Source organism: Cetorhinus maximus, chromosome 26 (assembly GCF_964194155.1).
Source record: "Cetorhinus maximus chromosome 26, sCetMax3.hap1.1, whole genome shotgun sequence".
Lineage (NCBI taxonomy): Eukaryota > Metazoa > Chordata > Chondrichthyes > Lamniformes > Cetorhinidae > Cetorhinus > Cetorhinus maximus.
The window spans coordinates 20,884,600-20,904,237 of record NC_135904.1 but is presented as its reverse complement, the minus strand read 5'-3'; the positions used below and the strand labels follow the sequence as shown (position 1 = coordinate 20,904,237).

At 41.2% G+C, this 19,638-nt stretch overlaps 1 protein-coding gene across 13 annotated transcripts in view; it reads left to right on the top strand.

Annotated features, from left to right (window-relative positions):
- The window catches only part of tcf12 (transcription factor 12), a 274,600-nt gene that overhangs the window by 93,059 nt on the left and 161,903 nt on the right, over positions 1 to 19,638 (top strand). For all 13 annotated transcript variants that reach the window (XM_078530320.1, XM_078530325.1, XM_078530321.1 and 10 more), the window contains one exon: positions 12,159 to 12,261. In XM_078530320.1, the coding sequence (XP_078386446.1) occupies positions 12,159 to 12,261 (103 nt within the window). The remainder of the gene's footprint in view (positions 1 to 12,158; positions 12,262 to 19,638) is intronic.

The window sequence follows — 19,638 nt, the reverse complement described above, 5'->3', positions numbered from 1 at the left end:
TTTAAGGGTGAGAAACTTGGGTCGGAAACGACTGTGCTAAACTTAAATAAGGGTAATTACAAAGGAATGAGGGCAGAGTTGGCTGGAATGGACTGGGGAAGGCGGTTGGCAGAAAAGACGGTTGATGAGCAATAGCAGATGTTTAACAAAATAGTTCATGACTCTCAACAAATAAATCCCAGCGAGGAAGAAGGATTCTGGGAAGGGAATAAACCAACCATGGTTAATGAAAGATGTTAAGGATAGTACCAAATTGAAAGAAAAAACATACAATGTGGCAAAGATTAGTGGTCAGCCAGAGGATTCGGAAAGTTTTAAAAACCAATTAAAGGTAACCAAAAAAATAAAGAGGGAGAAAATAAACTTTGAGGGTAAACTAGCAAGTAATTTAAAAACGGATAGCAAGAGCTTCTTTAAATATATAAAAAGGGAAGAGAGAGATCGAAGTGAACATAGGCCCCTAAGAGAATGAGGCTGGGGAAATAATAATGGGGAAGCAGGAAATGGCAGAGGAATTGAATAAATACTTTGCATCAGTCTTCATGGTAGAAGACACTAATAGCATTCCAAAAATACTAAATCATGGGGCAAAAGGTGGGGAGGAGATAAATACAATAACAATCTCTAGAGAAAAAGTACTCGGGAAACTTTTATGGTGCTAAAGGCCAATAAGTCCCCTGGACCTGATGGGTTGCATCCTCGGATAAGGAAGTAGCTGCAGAGATGGTGAATGCACTGGCAGTAATCTTCCGAGAATCCTTTGATTCTGGAAAAGTGCGATAGGATTGGAAAACTGCCAATGTAACGCCCCTATTCAAAAAGGGAAACAAAAACAGGTAACTTTCGGCCAGTTAGCTTAACATCTGCCATTGGAAAAATGTTGGAGTCTGTTATAAAGGATGTAATAGCATAGCATTTAGAAATGCATAATATAATCAAGCAGAGTCAACATGACTTCATGAAGGGGAAATCGTGCCTGACAAATTTATCGTAATTCTTTGAGGAGGTAACGAGCAGAATAGATAAAGGGGACCCAGTAGATGTAATATATTTGGATTTCTAAAAAGCCTTTCAAGTACTGCACATAAGGCTACTTAAAAAGACAATTACCCATAGTATTGGAGGTAGTATATTAGCATGGATAGAGGATTGGCTAGCTAATAGAAGACAGAGTTGGCATAAGGGGGGAGTTTTCAGGATGGCAACGTGTAACTAGTGAAGCATCACAGGGATAAGTGCTGGGGCCACAATTATTTACAATATATATTAATGACTTGGATGAGGGAAGTCAATATACTATCGCCAAGTTTGCAGCTCCCACAAAAATATCTGGGAAGGCAAGCAGTGAGGATGACACAGTCTACAGAGGGATATAGATAGGGTAAGTGAGTGAGATGTAATATAATGTGGGAAAATGTGAGGTTATGCAGTTTGGCAGGAAGAATAGAGGAGCTGAATATTATTTAAATGGAGTAAGACTGCAGAAAGCTGCAGCACAGAGGGATTTGGGGGATCCTCGTGCATGAATTTTAAAAAGCTAGCATACAAGTTCAGCTAATAGGAAAGGCAAATGGAATCACAGAATCTCAGTGCAGAAGAGGCCCTTCGGCCCATCAAGTCCGCACCAACACATGAGAAACACCTGACCTACCTACCTAATCCCATTTACCAGCACTTGGCCCATAGCCTTAAATGTTATGACATGCCAAGTGCTCATCCAGGTACTTTTTAAAGGATGTGAGGCAACCAGCCTCCACCATCCTCCCAGGCAGCGCATTCCAGACCGTCACCACCCTCTGGGTAAAAAAGTTTTTCCACACATCCCCCCTAAACCTCCTGCCCCTCACCTTGAACTTGATGTTGGCCTTCATTTCAAAGGGAATGGAGTATAAAAATAGCAAAGCCTTGCTAAAATTATACTAGGCACTGGCTAGACCAAACCTCGAATACTTTGGTCTAGCCAGTGCATAGTATAATGAACAGTTTTGGCCCCCCTTATCTAAGGAAAGATATACTGGCATTGGAGGCAGTCCAGAGAAGGTTCACGAGGTTGATCTCGGGTATGGAGGGATTTTGGTTGAGCTTGTTCTCAATGGAGTTTAGAAGAATGAGAGGCGACCTTATTGAAACATATAAGATTCTTAGGAGGTTTGATAGGGTAGATGTTGAGAGGTTGTTTCCCCTTGTGGGAGAGCCTCGGACCAGAGGGCATAATCTCAGAATGAGAGGTCACCTATTTAAAACAGAGGTGAGGAAGAATTTCTTCTTGGAGGGTAGTCAATCTGTGGAATTTTTTTACTGCAGAGGGCTGTAGAGGCTGGGTTGTTAAGTATATACAAGGCTGAGAGAGATTTTTTAATCATTAAGGGAATCAATGGTTATGGGGAAAAGGCAGGAAAGTGGAGTTGAGGATTATCAGATCAGCCATGGTCTCAGTGAATGGCGGAGCAGTCTCAATGGGCTGAATGGCCTACTTGTGCTCCTGCGTCTTATGGTCTTAAAATAATTCGAGTCCTCTGGTAGTTAACCTAACGTAACCTCTGCTTCACACCAAGTTAGGAAAACCTGCATTCTGGTATAAAGTCACATTTTTAAAAGTTCATTCAATCTCCAAGAACTGGATCAACTTCAAGGTTTTGGTTGTGGATAAAAAAAAACATGTTGATGACATATTCCCTCCTGTAACATGAGAAACTAGCTTCTTGGGTGCTTTTGTTACTAGATTTAGTTGTTCCAGTGCATTCCCGGTTACCTTCCATGTTCTAGCCTCAACTTGAGGCCAGCCAAAAGTCTGCTGCCCGTAGCTTAATTTGCATCAAGTTTCGTTCACTCATAACCCCTGTGTTTGCTGACCTACATTGGCTCATAGTTATGCATGTGTCAGTTGCAAAACACTCACCTTTGTTTTCAAACCCCTCTATAGCCTCAACCATTCCTACTCCTGTCATCTCATGCAGCTCTCAGATAACTACGCTCCTCCAATTCAGGCCTCTTTCATATCTGCAATTTTTAATCACTCCCTCATTGGCATCCATGCCTTTGGGTACCTAGATCCTAACCTCTGGAATTCCCTCCCTTAAACCTCTTCACCTGTTTACCTCTCTCCCCCTCTTAGATGCTCCTCAAAATCTACCTCTTTGACCAAACTTTGGGCTATCTGCCCCTAGTTCCTTATGTGGCTCGTGTCAAATTTTGTTCACAATCCCATGAATGCCTTGTGATGTTATGCCGCGTTGAAGTTAATATTTAAATCGAAGCTGTTGTTTTCCTTTTATTCTGATGTACCCTTCATTGCGCACATACTTTATGCATTTACCAGCGATCTTTGAACTGACTTGGAAGTGGGATGGGCATAAGTAACTTCAAACCAAAAAGATTGGGACAGAATTGAAACAATTGTTTTGGGTGGCAGCACACTCCTTTGCTTTTTCCCTTGAAACCCTTTTTGGATTGGAAATGTGGATATTTATTTATTAATTGTAAATATGCTGTTGGGGTTTTAAATCTCCTGTCTGTTGATTAACCAGTTGGTCTTTTGCTTGTAACCAGTGGCGTACTTGATGACTTGCCTTGCAGTAAATCAGGCTACTGCCTTTTTTTTGGTATTTCTTTTACTTTGTTTACTTTCATTTTAATACAGAAATGTCCGTGTGATGTTGACCTTGGCTGTAGGCCATTCATTTTTCATGGCAGCCACTACTGAGAGTTGCTTTGACAAGACAGGATAGCAGCAGTGGTTACCAGAGGACACCCCTGTGGTCAGGCTGAATTGTTAATGTCACTGAGAATACGTTCCTCGTGTCTATCACTTGTTTATCATTGATTCTGAAGTGGTTAAACTGAAGCAAGGATTCACCTGGGACTTTTGACTCTCAAAAGATTACTTTAAAGCAGCTATAGCAGAAGAAGCTGTGACATGCATCCGTAAGCACTTACTGATTTGACAGTTATTTAGCCAGCAGTACTACCTCTTTGGTTGAACTGTTGGCACATAGCACAGATAGTGTGGCCTGTTTTTGCCCCATTAATGCTGTCTTGAAAGTTAGCCTCCAGTCTGGGAAATGATAAATGTTCAGTGACTGCTGATTAATTGTCCCAGAGGATTCTGGGTTGTCGGCTGCCAAAGTGGTCCTGAGCTGCTTTTTTGTGTATTCCTAGTGCCCTTTTTTCTGCCCCCTGGCCTCTAATTCTGTATATTCTATCATGAGCACATTCTATTTTGTTGCATTTGCTGTCCTTGCTCATCCTGTTGTCATTTGGGATTGGAGTCAATGAAAAGTAATACAGTGAAGGAGATGTTCCTTATTCTTCTGAAATAAAGTATGTTATTCTTCCAGTGATGTCTGTCACTTTTTAAAACTTGAGATCAATTATGAAATGTAAAATTAATTTGTCCTTTAAGTTTGCAGTTTAGAAAATAGTTATTTTTTAATATGAGAGTAGTTTGGAATTTAAACCACCAAAAAGATATAGGTTTTAACCTCACTGATAACTAAACAAATACACGATTTTCAGTTTACTCCATGTTTCAGCAATTAGTTATTAAAATCAATGGATCTTCATTGGCATTGTTCAGTAAGTGGAACTTGGGATGCAGTTTCTGATATTTACTGTGGCCCCAATGCAACCGAAATTGGACAGGGATAACCTTTCACTGCAGTGGAGCAAATTTACTGCAGTAATATCACAGGACTGACAAAAGTAACTAATGCACAAGGCGCTGATCCTGAAACACCACAGGGTCTTTAGCGAGACATTGTTAATATGATTCACCTACCATTCTACAAAGCTTACTCGAGAAGTATGCACTTTTGAGGCTCTACCTTGAAATGTTGTGCTTATCAAAGATGTAATACCATAGAGCACATAAAAAAAATGCATTAAGATTGCTCACTATTCCAGTATCCTCCTGGAATGCAAAGATAGCCCCTGGCTTCTTTTCTCTACTGCAAACATTCTTCTTCAAACACCCTCCCCTGTCCCCTCCACCCTCACCTTCAACAATGCGAGGTGTTCAAGGCTTACTTTGACATGAAAATTGAAAAAATCCGATCAGTTGCCTCTGCTGTGCCCCTCCTTCCATTCATGCATGTAGTCCAACTTCCTTTGATGCTCAGCTTGCCTTAGTCCTGAGCTCGTATCTTTCTCTAATTTCTCTCCTGTCTCCCCATAAATTCCTTCAACCCTACTCCCACTGAAGTCAGATTAGTGTTCTCCCTGCCCCTCCCCCTCTGTCCCCTCCTCCTCTGTCCCCTCCCTCCTGCCCCTTTAAGCATTCCTGACTGATATCTCACATTCTACCCTCCACAAAAATATTTTATTTTAAAATATAAAAATGTCAGATATCATAGGGACTCTGAGCCAAATTTCTAATTCCTCTCTGGCCACGGGGAAGGTGCCTGAGGACTGGAGAACAGCTAATGTGGTTCCATTATTTAAGAAAGGTTGTAGAGATAAGCCAGGGAACTACAGACCAGTGAGTTTCACGTCAGTGGTAGGGAAACTATTGGAGAAAATTCTGAAGGAGAGAATCTATTTCCACTTGGAGAGGCAAGGTTTGATCAGGGATAGTCAGCTGGCTTTGTCAGAGGGAGGTCATTCTTAACAAATTTGATTACATTTTTTTGAGGTGGTGACCAGGTGTAGATGAGGATAGTGCAGTTGATGTAGTTATTGTGGATTTCAGCAAAGCCTTTGATAAGATCCCACATGGGAGACTTATAAAGAAGGCAAATGCACATGGGATACAGGGTAATTTGATAAGGTGGATTCAAAATTGGCTTATTTGTGGAAGACAGAGAGTGATGACAGAAGGCTGCTTTAGTGACTGGAAGCCAGTGTCCAGTGGCGTACCACAGGGATCTGTGCTGGGTCCCCTATTATTCGTCATTTATATAAATGACATAGATGACTATGTTGGGGGGTAGGATTAGTAAGTTTGCGGATGACATAAAGATTGACCGGGTGTTTAACAGTGAGGTTGAGTGTCTTGGGCTACAGGAAGATATAGCCGGGATGGTCAAATAGGCAGTTAAGTGGCAGATGGAATTTAACCCTGAAAAGTGAGGTGATACACTTTGGAAGGAGTAATTTGACAAGGAAGTATTTAATGAATGGCATGACACTAGGAAGTTTTGAGGAACAAAGGGACCTTGGCATGTGTGTCCATAGATCTCTGAAGGTGGAGGGGCACGCTCGTGGGGTGGTGAAAAAGACATATGGGACACTTGCCTTTATCAATTGAGGCATAGATCACAGAAGTAGGGAGGTCATGTTGGAGTTGTATAGAACCTTGGTGAGGCCACAGCTGGAGTACTGTGTGCAGTTCTGGTCGCCACATTATAGGAAGGATGTGATTGCACTGGAGGGGGTGCAGAGGAGATTCACCAGGATGTTGCCTGCGATGAAACATTTAAGTTATGAAGAGAGGTTGGATAGACTTGGGTTTTTTTCATTGGAGCAGAGAAGACTGAGGGGTGACCTGATCGAGGTGTACAAGATTGAGGAGCATGGACAGGGTGGATAGGGAGCAGCTGTTCCCCTTAGTTGAAGGGTCAGTCACGAGGGGACATAAGTTCAAGGTGAGGGGCAGGAGGTTTAGGGGGGATGTGAGGAAAAACTTTACCCAGAGGGTGGTGACGGTCTGGAATGCACTGCCTGGGAGGGTGGTGGAGGCGGGTTGCCTCACATCCTTTAAAAAGTACCTGGATGAGCACTTGGCATGTCATAACATTCAAGGCTATGGGCCAAGTGCTGGTAAATGGGATTAGGTAGGTAGGTCAGGTGTTTCTCACGTGTCGGTGCAGACTTGATGGGCCGAAGGGCCTCTTCTGCACTCTGTGGTTCTGTAAACTTGATGTCATCAAAAACTCTGCTGCCTGTGTCTTAATGTGCAACAGGGCCTGTTCTCCTATCACCCCTGCGCTCACTGACCTACATTAGCTCTCAGTCAAGCAATAACTGTCTCGGTTTTAAAACTCTCATCCTTGTTTTCAAATTCCTTGATGGCCTCATCTCTCCCGATCTCTAATCCCCTCCAACCCCACAACCCTCAGATATCTGCACTCCTCTAATTCTGGCCTCGTGCACCCTGATTTTAGTCGCTCCGCCATTGGTGGCTGCGCCTCTAGTTGCTTTGACCCCAAGCTCTGGGATACTCTCTCTCCACCTCTCTGCCTCTTTATCTCGCTTTCCTCCTTTAAGATGCTTCTTAAAACCTACCTCTTTGAGCAAGCTTTAGGTCACCTTACCTCATATCTCTACATGGCTTGATATCATACTTTTTCATAATGCTCTTGTGAAGCACCTTGGGATGTTTTAATATGTTTCAGGCGCTATATAAATACAAATTATTACACAGAAAATTTTAGCTGATGCCGTCTCTTCATCTGCAATTTACAAACATGTTTTCCTGTATCCTTTTCTTTATTTAGGTAATCTACTAACCTTGATCCTATTACAGTAAAGTTCCGCAGTTCACAACTTCTTTTGCAATTTTGTTTAACTGTGCACAAGTCCTTGTGTACACGATCGCCCATTGAGGCCCCAAATCTTCACCTCTCAGTGATTTAAGTAAATTAAAAACAAGAAGTTTTTGTAACAAGTCACCCCTTTCTGCATATGTGCGAGAGACACCATTAGCAGGGGAAAAAGAGATGCAGGTTAGCTGCGTATGTGCGCACATTTTATATCGAGATGTTTTTATAAGTGAGAGGAGGTTAGTTAAATAGTATGTTTCTCCCAGTCTGTTTCTTTGGTTGCTCTCGGCTCTTGCTCAGGCCTGCCAACCAACAAGGGTCCCTGTTGTTGTGGCTGCTTCTTTCCCTCGTCCAAACAGGAGAGAGAGGGAGTGAGAGAGAGAGCCACCAGTAGCAACTTCCCCTTCAATCCTCCTGTCACTTGCACAACAATAACTAATGACAGAAAAACAAGCAATGACTTTATTTTTCCAACTTCTCTTCCCCAACAACATCCTAAGTTCATTAAAGATGGAGCGAGAGAGAGAGAGAGAGAGGCTTTAAAAGGGTCAGCAGCTGGAATGGACCCCAGCAGTTGGCCATGGTTAAATGTTGGGGAGAAGAGGAGTAAAGGGGTTAAATGCCAGGAATACAGGTGTTGAGTGGTCTATACACTGGACAATAATATGATGTCAGTAACTAGGGGAGGGAAAGAGAGGCCTTGTCTTTTAAACTCTGCCCCCCACCCCGGTAATGGTAGGGCGAAAGGAATCAGCTTGGGAGTCAGACGGTGCTTTTTGCTTTCTGTTTTCTGTCATGAAAAAAAACCAGGTAAATAAATAAGAAAGAAGGGGAGGGGGAAAACTGCATTGGAGAGAGGATTGCATGTAACGGCGAAAGGATTAATTGGTGCCTTCAGTACAAAGTCTCTGTGAGGGAGAAAAAACCCGATCAACATCCAAATTTTGGAATGGCCGGAACCTACCTAATTAACTCAAGTTATAAGGTCTGTTCGTTGTTAGAAATTTTGCCCTTTGCGTGCATTTGTAGCAATGTAACCCTTGCAAACGGTGAGACTTTTCATTCTGGTTCCTCTTCAAACTGATGTTCCTTTAAAACAAAATAATTGACGGCACTGTCAAAAAAAACCCTGCTTCGGAATAAAGATTGTGCCGATGCTCGACTTAGTTTATGTTTTAAGGAAATTACATTTCTTTTTTTTTTGTTCCTAGCTTTAGAGTACCTGAATCAAATTGACACCATTTTTTGTTTCACTTCAACAGCAATTGTAGTTTGAGTAGGCAACCTTAGGTTACAAATCATAATAAAAATTGGTCACGAGAAACTTTTGTCCTGCATTTTATCCTATTTTCCATTTGACTTAGCCTGTGGGTTAAATCTCTGATCTGATATTTTTGCTTGCTTCTACAACAGACACAGCTAAAACACTGCATCACCACCTGTGAGCAAGACCACAGGCTATTACCTCGTTCTTTTTGCATTAAAACATGAACTACAAGAGGATCAGGTGACAAAGAAAATGGCAGCCGGTTCCAGGAAGCAAGTGTTGAGAGGGTGATGGATTAAAAATGTTATCATCAGGCATTAATTACCTGAAGTGATAGAAGTCAAATTTACTAATTGTTGGAAGGCTCCATGTCACATGCATAATAACCATAACATATGAAATGCACCATCCCAGAGCTTCAATATACTAATCAATCCCCTACGGTGCCACACATAAATTTGAGAATGCAGTCATTCACCTTCTTTGCTAACTTCTCTCCCATTTTGCTTCTTTCCTCTTTTTGTTCTGCTTCTGTGTTTCTTGGCTTTATTTCCTTACGGGTAGGAGGTTGTATTGTGTACTTAAGTGGGGGGGAAAAAAGCCAAATGGTCATTGGGAGAGGGAAAATGTGACAGCTCCCTCCCCGTCTCTTCCTTTCACTCATGCTTGTTCACGAATCCTTGCTCCGATTGTGGCTTCTACGTCTTATGCTTGCTCACCTTTTAAATCACCTCTTCACTCCCATCAGTACTCTTACATGCACCCCTTAACAATTTGCTCAACTCCTGTATCCTATCTTTCCCTTAGGCTGCCACACAACATTCCACCTCCTCCCCCTTCAACCCCACCTATCCAGCATGTCACTTTTAACTCTTCATTCATTCCTTAGTTCCCACATGGGTGAGTGGCAAGAGGCCAGTGAACCCTCAACTTGAAGCTGTTCCCCATCTTCCTTGTGTCATCCTCCCTTCCTACTATTTCCCTAAAAGACTGATGGCAGTTCTGATGAAAGATCATCGACCTGAAAACTTCTCTGTTTCCCCACATTCTCCACAGACCGAGTCTGACCTGCTTATTGTTTCCAAAACTTTGTTTTTATTCCTTAAAGATTTGTTTTAAGTTCAAAATTCAATGTTTTTCATAAATCAGTGAGAAAAGTTTGCATTTCTCTCCATCTCTTTCTCTATCTCAGGTATGAGCTTTTAGTTCACCCATGTTTTGTTGATGGTTCGAAACCAGTTGGTTATAAAATTGATTTTATTTTGTTAATAGATATCACATCCTTTCCCTCTGCAGTATATTTCTTGGTTTTTCAAAATTGTTTGAAGAATTACTGAGCAGAAATGCGAGCAGCTAAAGAGAAATTGCTGACTAAACAATGGACCGAATGCTGGGAAATGAGTTACACGCCACAATCCAAATTCAGCCCAATTTTGGACAAAAATAACAAGTTCAAGTCAAGAGAGGTTGAGGCCTTCCAAAATTAAGTGTAAAATATCCATTCTAAGGTCCACAAGATAATTTAATATTCTGAAATCTGAAACTTTGTATTTTTTGACAGCCTTGGTTGGACAGCTGGGATTACAATAGGGAGGAAAAATGCTGGGTGGAAAAATGGTATTTTTAGTGATCCCCTGATTTGATTTAAGCAATCACAGGGTGATTGATAAATCTACTGTGTGACAAACCCCTTACTGCCACCTACAGGAGTACCTGGTACTGCAGCTGTTAGCTTTTCATGGAACATGTGATAAAGACTTGTGTTTATATAGTGCCTTTAATGCTCATGGATGTCCAAAGCCACTTACTGTCAAGAAGTACTTCTGAAGCGCATCAAGGTTGTAATGTCAAAAATGTAACAGCCATTTCATGCACCAAACCCACCCAAACAACGATGTGATAATGACCAGACCATATGCTTTTTGTGATGTTGCTTGAGGGATAAATTTTGGCCAGGACAGAGAGGATAACTCCCCTACACCTCAGAGGCAAGAGTGCTGCCAACTGAGTCACAGCTGACGATGTATGCTGTCTACCAAATTTAATGTGACTTGTGGATGGTAAGTATAGTTGGATCTGGGCTGTAACTGCAGAACATGATGTATAGGTGGAACTAATTGCAACAAAAATAATCTTGAGTGCAGGACTCCCACTTTTGCCTCTGTTCAAATTTGTATGCACCTTTGTACCTATGTATGTATGTATCTTTGATCTCCCTGCCTGTCTTGTGGGAACAGGAAATAACAGCATAACCAGCTCCTGGAGTTCATTCCAATGTTCACTGCCATCCAGCTGCGAGGGCAGATGTTTCCTGCTTCACTCCTGGCAGTTAGGCTGATGCTCGAGGTCTGCAATTTTCCATTGGCTGGATTGCTTCTCAAAATCCCTGTTTTCTGCAACACAGCTCATTGTGGACCTTAAGAATAACCCCCTGTCATCACAACTCTGAGTTAGTGTACATTGAAATTCAGTTGCCTTCATTTCATTGGCCTTCTGATTTTGGCATACCTAAATGCTCCAGGATTTTGTGGTCAAGACTTTCAGGAAATTGTTTGCTCTTGGTTAGCAAGTGCCAGCTTTTGGGAGCGAATACACAACTAAAATACTGTGGATGTTGTAAATCTTAAGTAAAAATACAATGCTGAATATACTGAGCAGGTCTGGCAGCATCTGTGGAGAGAGACATCTTTCAGCTTGATGAACTTCTGATCAAAGGACATCAACCTGAAACATAACTCTGCTTCTTGCTGTCTGACCTGATTATCTCCAGAATTTTCTGTTTTTGTTTTTGCTTCAGGGAGATGAGATATTCCTTTGATTTGTGCTGTGAACTTGATTTAGTAGCTTCAGTTACCTGCGTAAATAATGCATCGGCGTTTGACTCACTCATCTTTCAGTTTATTCAATGTTTAAAAACCAGGCATTTGTGCTAATGGTTAATTTAATAGCTCAATTTGAGGTTTTTATTGTTATAACCTCCTTATGTGTGACAATTTTGGACAACTGTTTGCTTCAGGTGAGTACAAGGCATGGATTAGCATGTCTTCATTGTGTTCAGGCCTTTACTTTGTTGCATTGAAACCTTAAGCAAGGATTTTCATAGCATTTTTAGTTTACCTGTAACAGACTAAAAATATTTGAGCACTCCTGTCTGTTTTTGCTATAATATTCATTTGTTAGAAATACTACACAAGAATCCAAGCAAAAATGCCTTTGAGTTACTGTGAGCAATCAATGGAAAATCTTTGGATGCTAACATTAATATACTAAGCACAGAATTTGTGGCAAAATTGAAGCTGGCAATTCTGTTAACTTTTTACTGTACCTGAAACTTACTTGTTAGTCTTGAAAGTAATATATAATTTATATTTAATTTATGTGACTACTTATTGGATGCTGATCTTTCTCCCCAGGCCTTTGCAGACAGTCCTCATTATGGTGAACATTTGAATGAAAGTCGATTAGGATCCCATGAAGGATTGTCCCCAACACCGTTCATGAACTCCAGTCTAATGGGTAGGTCGGAATTCTTTCCACGTATCCTCTTGTAACCTCTCAAAGTCTCGTTGGTCAGAAGCTTTTTAGCCATTTGTCATCTCTTTCCTGAACTGATATTTCATGCTTTGAGAGAACGCGACATCACTGGAGCTGATCCTCCTCCCAGTCTTTAAATTACGTTGTTTTCATCATAAAAGGCTTTTTCCTCGTTATGTGAAAGGTACTTCTCACAAATATGCTCATTAATTTCTTTAAAGCAGCTTGCAACATGGTAGTTATTTTGCTTGTTTGTGATTTGATTGATTATAGATCTCAGAGATGCTTCTATTTTTTTACTATATTACTTGCCATTACTCCATTTTTACAATAGTTGCTACACCACTGAGTTTAAACTGTTTCAGGCATTGGCAAAATTCTAGTTGGTTTGAAGAAAGCTTCTATTATTGAAGGCTTAGACTCCATTTCCTTAGTTTTGCAGTTGGACTTTGAGATTTATTTTGAATTTATTTTTAATATAGCATTTCATCCCACCACCCAGTACACCAATTTGTACCATTCTTCTGTATCCACGCTCCTGTTCTTTAGTTGAGTAAAAGTTTCAACACGGTTCATGCTGCTGCCTGGAGGTAGCTTGTTTTCCCTCAAACACTCTCTCTTGCCCGAATCTAAGGTGATCAATTGTGCTATTGCACATGTAGTGGCCCTCATCGCTTGCAAAGTTGTCTTGTTGAGGATAACTTAGTTCAGCTGTTATTTGAAGATGCAATTCAGATTTATCGTCTGCATGGAATACCAGAATTGTAACCAGGCAACCAACAGCCTGTCTATTTCTGCCCAAGCCCATCCTTTTCCCCTATTGACCTGCTGAAAAACAAATTGTGATTTTCTGCAATGTTAGAAATGCATTCATATTTAATTCTGGCTGTTCATGTAATGAAACTTCAACCTTGCAACAATTCCATGTGATTTTAATATACTTGGAAAAACCCATATGGTGACTCAGTTGATTTTGGTGGATTTTTCTGTGGAATTTTTGCTGTCAGAAGAAATGATTAAATTTTTGAAATTTTCTTGTTGTAAAATTGTATCCGGAGTATTTTATCTTTGTTTGCTAAAAAATTTTAACACAAGCACTAACTCATCATGATGTGTAACAACTCTGATTGAATTATCAAGCATGTGTCCATGACCTCTTTTGGGTGATCTCAGTATTGCCACTTGTGCAACAGCCGTAGTAAAATAAGTGGGTTATGTAAATCTAAATCCCAAAGGTCTGCAATTTCTTGTCAGAGCCATTTTCTTGTGCTCTGCTTCTATTGACTCAGGATTAACAATATTGTTGCCTAAGTCTCTATCTAGTCAGGACATTTAAGAACTTTAAAAAACCATCAATGTTTCTATTAATTTCCTTCATAAGTTAGTAATTGCACCAGATTCACAGATAAAAAGACACAAGCGGACACACCCTGCAAAGACCTCTTCCAATATCTGGAACTAGTGCCAAAATTAGGAGAGCTGCCCCACAAACACGTCAAGCTGTTGCTTGACACTGTTAGTCATTCTCGCAGAATGATGCCTTTCAGCCAACGTACCGGACTCTTCCATCGCCGTCTATGGGTATGTCCTGTCGCACTGGAAGCACAAACCCACCATAGGTGGCAGCACAACATTGTACTGTTCGGAGTCCTCAACAGGGAGACCCAGGGAGTCCTCAACATTGACTCCAGTCGCATCAAGTCTCTCAGCATCATGTTAAATTTGGGCAACGAAACCTCCTGCTGATTAGGAGTACCACTCCATGTTTTACATCTACTTTGAAGAAGTGCTGAGGGTATAAAGGGCGCACAATGTTTTGTGCGGTGGATTTAATGCTCATAACTGAGTAGCTTGGTAGCATCACTTCTGACACAGCTGGCTGAGAGATGAAGTTGCCAGACAGGGCTTGCAGCAGTTGGTGAGAGAAGGAATACAAGGGGAAAGCCCTGCTTGACCTCATCCTCACCAACCTACCTGTTGTATTTACATATACCTGTGAACTGCATTGGTGGGAGTGAATCACTGCACAATCATTGTAGAGACTAAGTCTGCACACTGAGGACACTGTCCATCATGTTGTGACACTCAGCCTGCAAAATGAAATAGATTCAGAATAAATGTTGAAATTTAAAGGGATCCCTGAGGCACTGTAGACCACCAGCAGCACGAGAATTATATTCAACCACAACCTGTAAACCTCCAGGCCCCGCATATCCTCTGCTCTACCATAACCATCAATCTCGGGACCAACCCTGGTTCAATGAGGGAATGTAGATGAGTGTGCCTGGAGCAGCACCAGACATACCTAAAAATGAGATGTCTACCTCCTGCAGTTACAACACAGGGCTACATGTGTGCTAAAGCATGGTATTGCATGCTGTAGACAGACCGAAGGAATCTCAACCAATGGATCAGATCTTGAATGGTGTTGCACAATTAAACAATGAATGGAAGGCAAAGACTCCGTGAGCATCCCCATCCTCATCGATGGCAGAGCATAGCATGTGAGTGCAAAAATCAAGGCTGATGCATTCGCAGCCATCTTGAGCTAGAAGTGCTGGATGGATAATCCATCTCCTCTTCTTCCTGAGGGCCCTGTCATCACAGAAACTAATCTTCAGCCAGTTTGATTCACTCCACTTGATGGCAAGAAATGCCTGACTGTACAGGGTACAGCAAAGACTATGGATCCAAACAACTTTCTGCCTGTAGTGCTAAATACTTATGCTCCAGGACCAGCCATGCCTTCAGCCAACCTGCTCCAGTATAAATACAAAACTGGCATCTACCTGACTCAGTGAAAAAATTACTCCGTATGTCTTGTCCAAATCCAATCTGGCCAGTTCTCAACCACCTGTTTATTCTGAATCATCAGTAATGTGATGGAAAGTGTGATGAGCACTGCTTTCAAATGGCACCTACTCACCAATAACCTACTTGGCGTGGAATGATCCGCTGGGACCATTCGGCTCCGAATCTCATAACAACCTTGGTCCAAACATGGACAGAAGAGCTGAATTCCAGAGTGAGGTATAAGTGTGACTGACTTTGACATCAAGGCACCATTTAACCAAATGTGGCATCAAGGAGCCATTATAAAACTGAAGTCAGTGGGAATGGGCATAACTTTCCACTGGATGGAGTTACATCTGGCATAAAGGAAGAAAGTTATGGTTATTGGAGAGACCAGTACAGCCCCAGGACATCATTGCAGAGCAGTTCCTTAGGGCACTTGCTTTCTGTCAGAAAATATTGGTAGGAAAATGAAAAGAGAAAATAAGCCAGCAGTTAAAAGCTGGCATACTTTTGATTCTTGACTTTGAAATTATGATATAATTTTTTGATATCACTGGTTTAAGTGTGATAAGTTTTGAAAAGTGTGCACAACAACTGAGGGTTATCATGCATTATATGTTGTTTAATTACATTTTAGCTGGTGCTGCATTTATTAAAATTCATTTTCCGAGTTTGGAAGTATCCCAGGCAACCTGCTGCACTACCTGTAAATTCTTAATAATAGAGGCCACTGTACTGTTGGCGCCTCATTAATATTAAAGTACAGGGGTCATGTAGGTTATTTATGTATTCAAATTTCTGCTTGCCCCCAGGCACACAACAATGGTGGTATCCCACTACTACCAGCCCATACCAGTATGGAACTGTATATTGGTGTTTAACTGGTACCTACAGTGGGCAGCATTGCAGTGCTTCAGAAATTGAGAACACTGATGGTCTGCAAATTGCACTATTTTAAACTATGACATTTTTCTTTCATTTAGTGAAACTTAGCACAACCATAAGTAACAGCTCATGATTGATTCATTAATGATGAAAAGAAAATGGACTGACCTTAATTGTACAAACAGAGAAATTTCAGGTGTGTTTGGTTACACATTGCAGGTTGGTATGTTTTAGAATTCCACAAGGAACTGGCTCTTGTCTCCACTTGTAAAACTGAGAGGTTTCTTAGGTAGTGGGAGAGTATGGCTTACTTCTGTTTATCCCTCTCAATTAGCTGTTTGAGTACTTAACACCAAAAAGTCCATGTTCAAAATAATTGCAAGAACAAGGTAACATTGGATTTGATTGCTGGGCCATGCATCATTTTGAAAGGCAATCAATGACCTTCGGCATTATCCTATAATTAAACCAATCTGTATTACTGTAGGCACGCATGCTATTAATTGTGTAGAGGGGGGAAATAACTGGAAAGTGACAAAATAAGGTGCTTTAAATTTCTCAACAAAACTCTTGATATAATATTTTTTTTCAAAAGAAATGCTACACGTGCAAGCCCCTTTGTAAAAGTTCCAGGCGTTTTCAGTTTGAGAATAGGGGAGTCCATGTGGTAGCCGCATAGCCTTAATGAACAAGTTTATTTAAATTGAATTACAGCAGTGCTTTAGGCTTGCATCAGGAATCTCTTTACCGATGAGAAGATGCTAGTGTTCATTCTTCAAGGTAAGCAGTTTGCTGCAAAGAAACAAGCAACAATACACCAGCAATACCAGTTTGTGTTTGTATAGTGCCTCTTAATAAAAATGTGCCAATGTACTTCAGAGGCAAAAGGAAAACCATGAATATTGAGCCAAGGAGGTGGTTTGGAGAGAATTTGAGAGTAGAATCAAGGGGGGTGGGAAAACACAGGTGCCAGTGATGAAATGAAAGGGAAGGGGTGGAATGGATGCACAAGAGGCCAAGGTCAGAGAGCTGAAGAGCTTTGAGTGTGTGATTCCAGGGCTGAAAGAGTTTAGAGATGGACAAGGGTGAGACCAAGAGGGAATTTAAACATGAGGGATAGAATTTTTAAAATGAGTTATGGGAGTTAGCAGTCACTGTCGGCCAGAAAGGAGCAGATAACAGGTCAGTGGTAGGATACAGACAACAGTTTTGATGAGCTAACGTTTACAGAAGACTGAAGGATGGGAGGCTGACAAGGAGATCTTTGGAATAGTTGAGTTCGGAGGAGTCGGAGACATGGATCGGGGGGCAGCAGCAGATAGCCAGTCGTTGCGATGGACAAGGTCAGGTGCTCAGCTCGGTTGAATATGATGGCAAGTGTATGACGAGCCTCATTCAGCCTGAGACGTTGCCTTGGGTGGGGTGGGGGGGTGGGGGATGATGGAATTGGTGGAAAGGGTACATAGTTTGTGGCAGGAACTGAACATGATGGCTTCAAACATCCCAGTACATCAGTGAAGAAAATTGTGGTTCATTGAAGATTGGATGTTAGATTGGTAATTCCGATCATAAACAGAGGCCAAACCAACATTTATATAACTACTTTACAAATGCAGTAGATGAGGTGTAAAGACAGTTTTTGAAATGTCTATGTAGGAAGAAAGGTTGATATCAGATAATTAAGCATAGTAGATTTTCTGTGATTGTGTTATAATGACTTAAGTTCTTGTGGCTCATCTGGAACAATTGCTTTATTACTTAGGGAGAGTAGTTGGGTTGTGGCTCACCATCAAAACATTTGGAAAGCAGGTTAAGTAGTTGAAAATTTTAAACACCGCTTCATCGTGTGCGTTTTTTTTACCTTCTTTGGTAAAAGCCGCCACCTTCCAGGCTGCTCATATGCCAGATACTCATGTTATATTTACTCCGTGAACTTAAAAGACATTGCGAAACCATACTCGTTTCTGGTTTCCTTCTCCTTCCTAACAAAATGATTAGACTCTGTGGTAGAGTGAAATATTTTTGGAGAGGTATGTACTATGTTCTGTTACATAGTGAACAGGAATGCAATTTCCTACTCTTCCTAAAAAATGCTTTCTTTTCCTTAGTCCCTGTACAGGAGCTTGTAATTTTCCCTTGATTTAACCTACAGCAGCAGGAACTGGCTCTGAAATGCTTTCTTTTCCTTAGTCCCTGTACAGGAGCTTGTAATTTTCCCTTGATTTAGCTTACAGCAGCAGGAACTGGCTCTGACATGATACTAAGATAGATTGATAGTTTCCCAAGCACCTAGAATCTGTGGAATGTCGCTGACACAGCCCTCCTGAGATGCCTAGTGGAGCAAAATCCAGGACTGAAGCTGCATATTTGAGAAGGCCATAAAGAACAGGAAGCAGTCCTGCTCTGTGATAATTGCTATTTAACTGTCATCTGATCAGTATATATCCCATTCCGACATATTATCCCTTTGTTTTGCAAAGAAGCATTTTTCTTTTCCGTAAAGCATCAACCCATGTAATTGAAGGCTTGTGCATAAATGTTGACCAAGGTGTTGAGACCGTGATTACATCTGTCGAGTCATAATGTGATTAGAAGTCAGCACCTTCAGAAGGAAAGGGAGGGGAGAAAATCACTGCGGGAAAAATATAAGATGGTAATAAGGAAAGGAAGTTGCCCGACCATTTTGAGGCATGAAAAACGAAGGCTTAATTTGGGCTTAGTCACAGAGCAGACATGAGTGGCTGAAGCCCTATGGTTCCTGTGGTCCTATGAGCTGTAGGACTATCTCTCAATTATTGAGGAATTGCTGTTTTCGTCAGTTCTACCCTGGCCTAGTCTGATTTTTATCCAGCTTAAGTCATGCTCCTTTCTGGCAAGTCATGGATTGATATATCATATAACTATGGTTATGGTTAAGCTTCCAGGTTGGTGGTGTACCCTTGTAGCTGGTGGTAAGCCACTCATACAAAAACTACCAGCTACAAGAGCACACCACCAATCTGGAAGCTTAACCATAACCATAGTTATATGATATATCAATCCATGACTTGCCAGAAAAGAGCATGACTTAAGCTGGATAAAAATCAGACAGTACCAGGGTAGGACAGATGAAAACATGAGTTCCCCAATAATTGGGAAGAAAAGGAGAACATGGAATTTGTCATTTTAAAAAGGTACATTATAGCAGGAGCATGGGTTAGGTTTTTGATGTACTTCACTAGAAATGTGAAAGGGAGAGGCATTTTGTCACAGAGGGGAGAGAAATAGAAACTTTTGTGTGTCATTCTTGCACACCACCTGGCAGATGGCTCAGGCAGTATATTCATGCCAGCTTGGGTCAAGTCTGTCCAGCTGCTCTTGGTAACAGATGGTGCTTGGCTAGGAAAGCTGATTGGAACTGAGAAGAAAACTGGAATTTATAAAAACAAAATACAGCAGATGCAGGAAATTTGAAATCAGAGCAGACAATGCTGATAATGTCAGAACTGACAGAAGGTCATTGACCTGAAATACTAAGGATATTTCTCTCTCTCCAGATGCTGCTTGACCTGTTGAGTATTTCCAGCTTTTTCTTTTTATATTATTGAAATGTATAATCTCATTCCACCACTGGAATTGGTGCCTAAGTTGTGTGAAATGTGAATATATTGTTTGTGGTGTACTCAAATAGTTACAAGG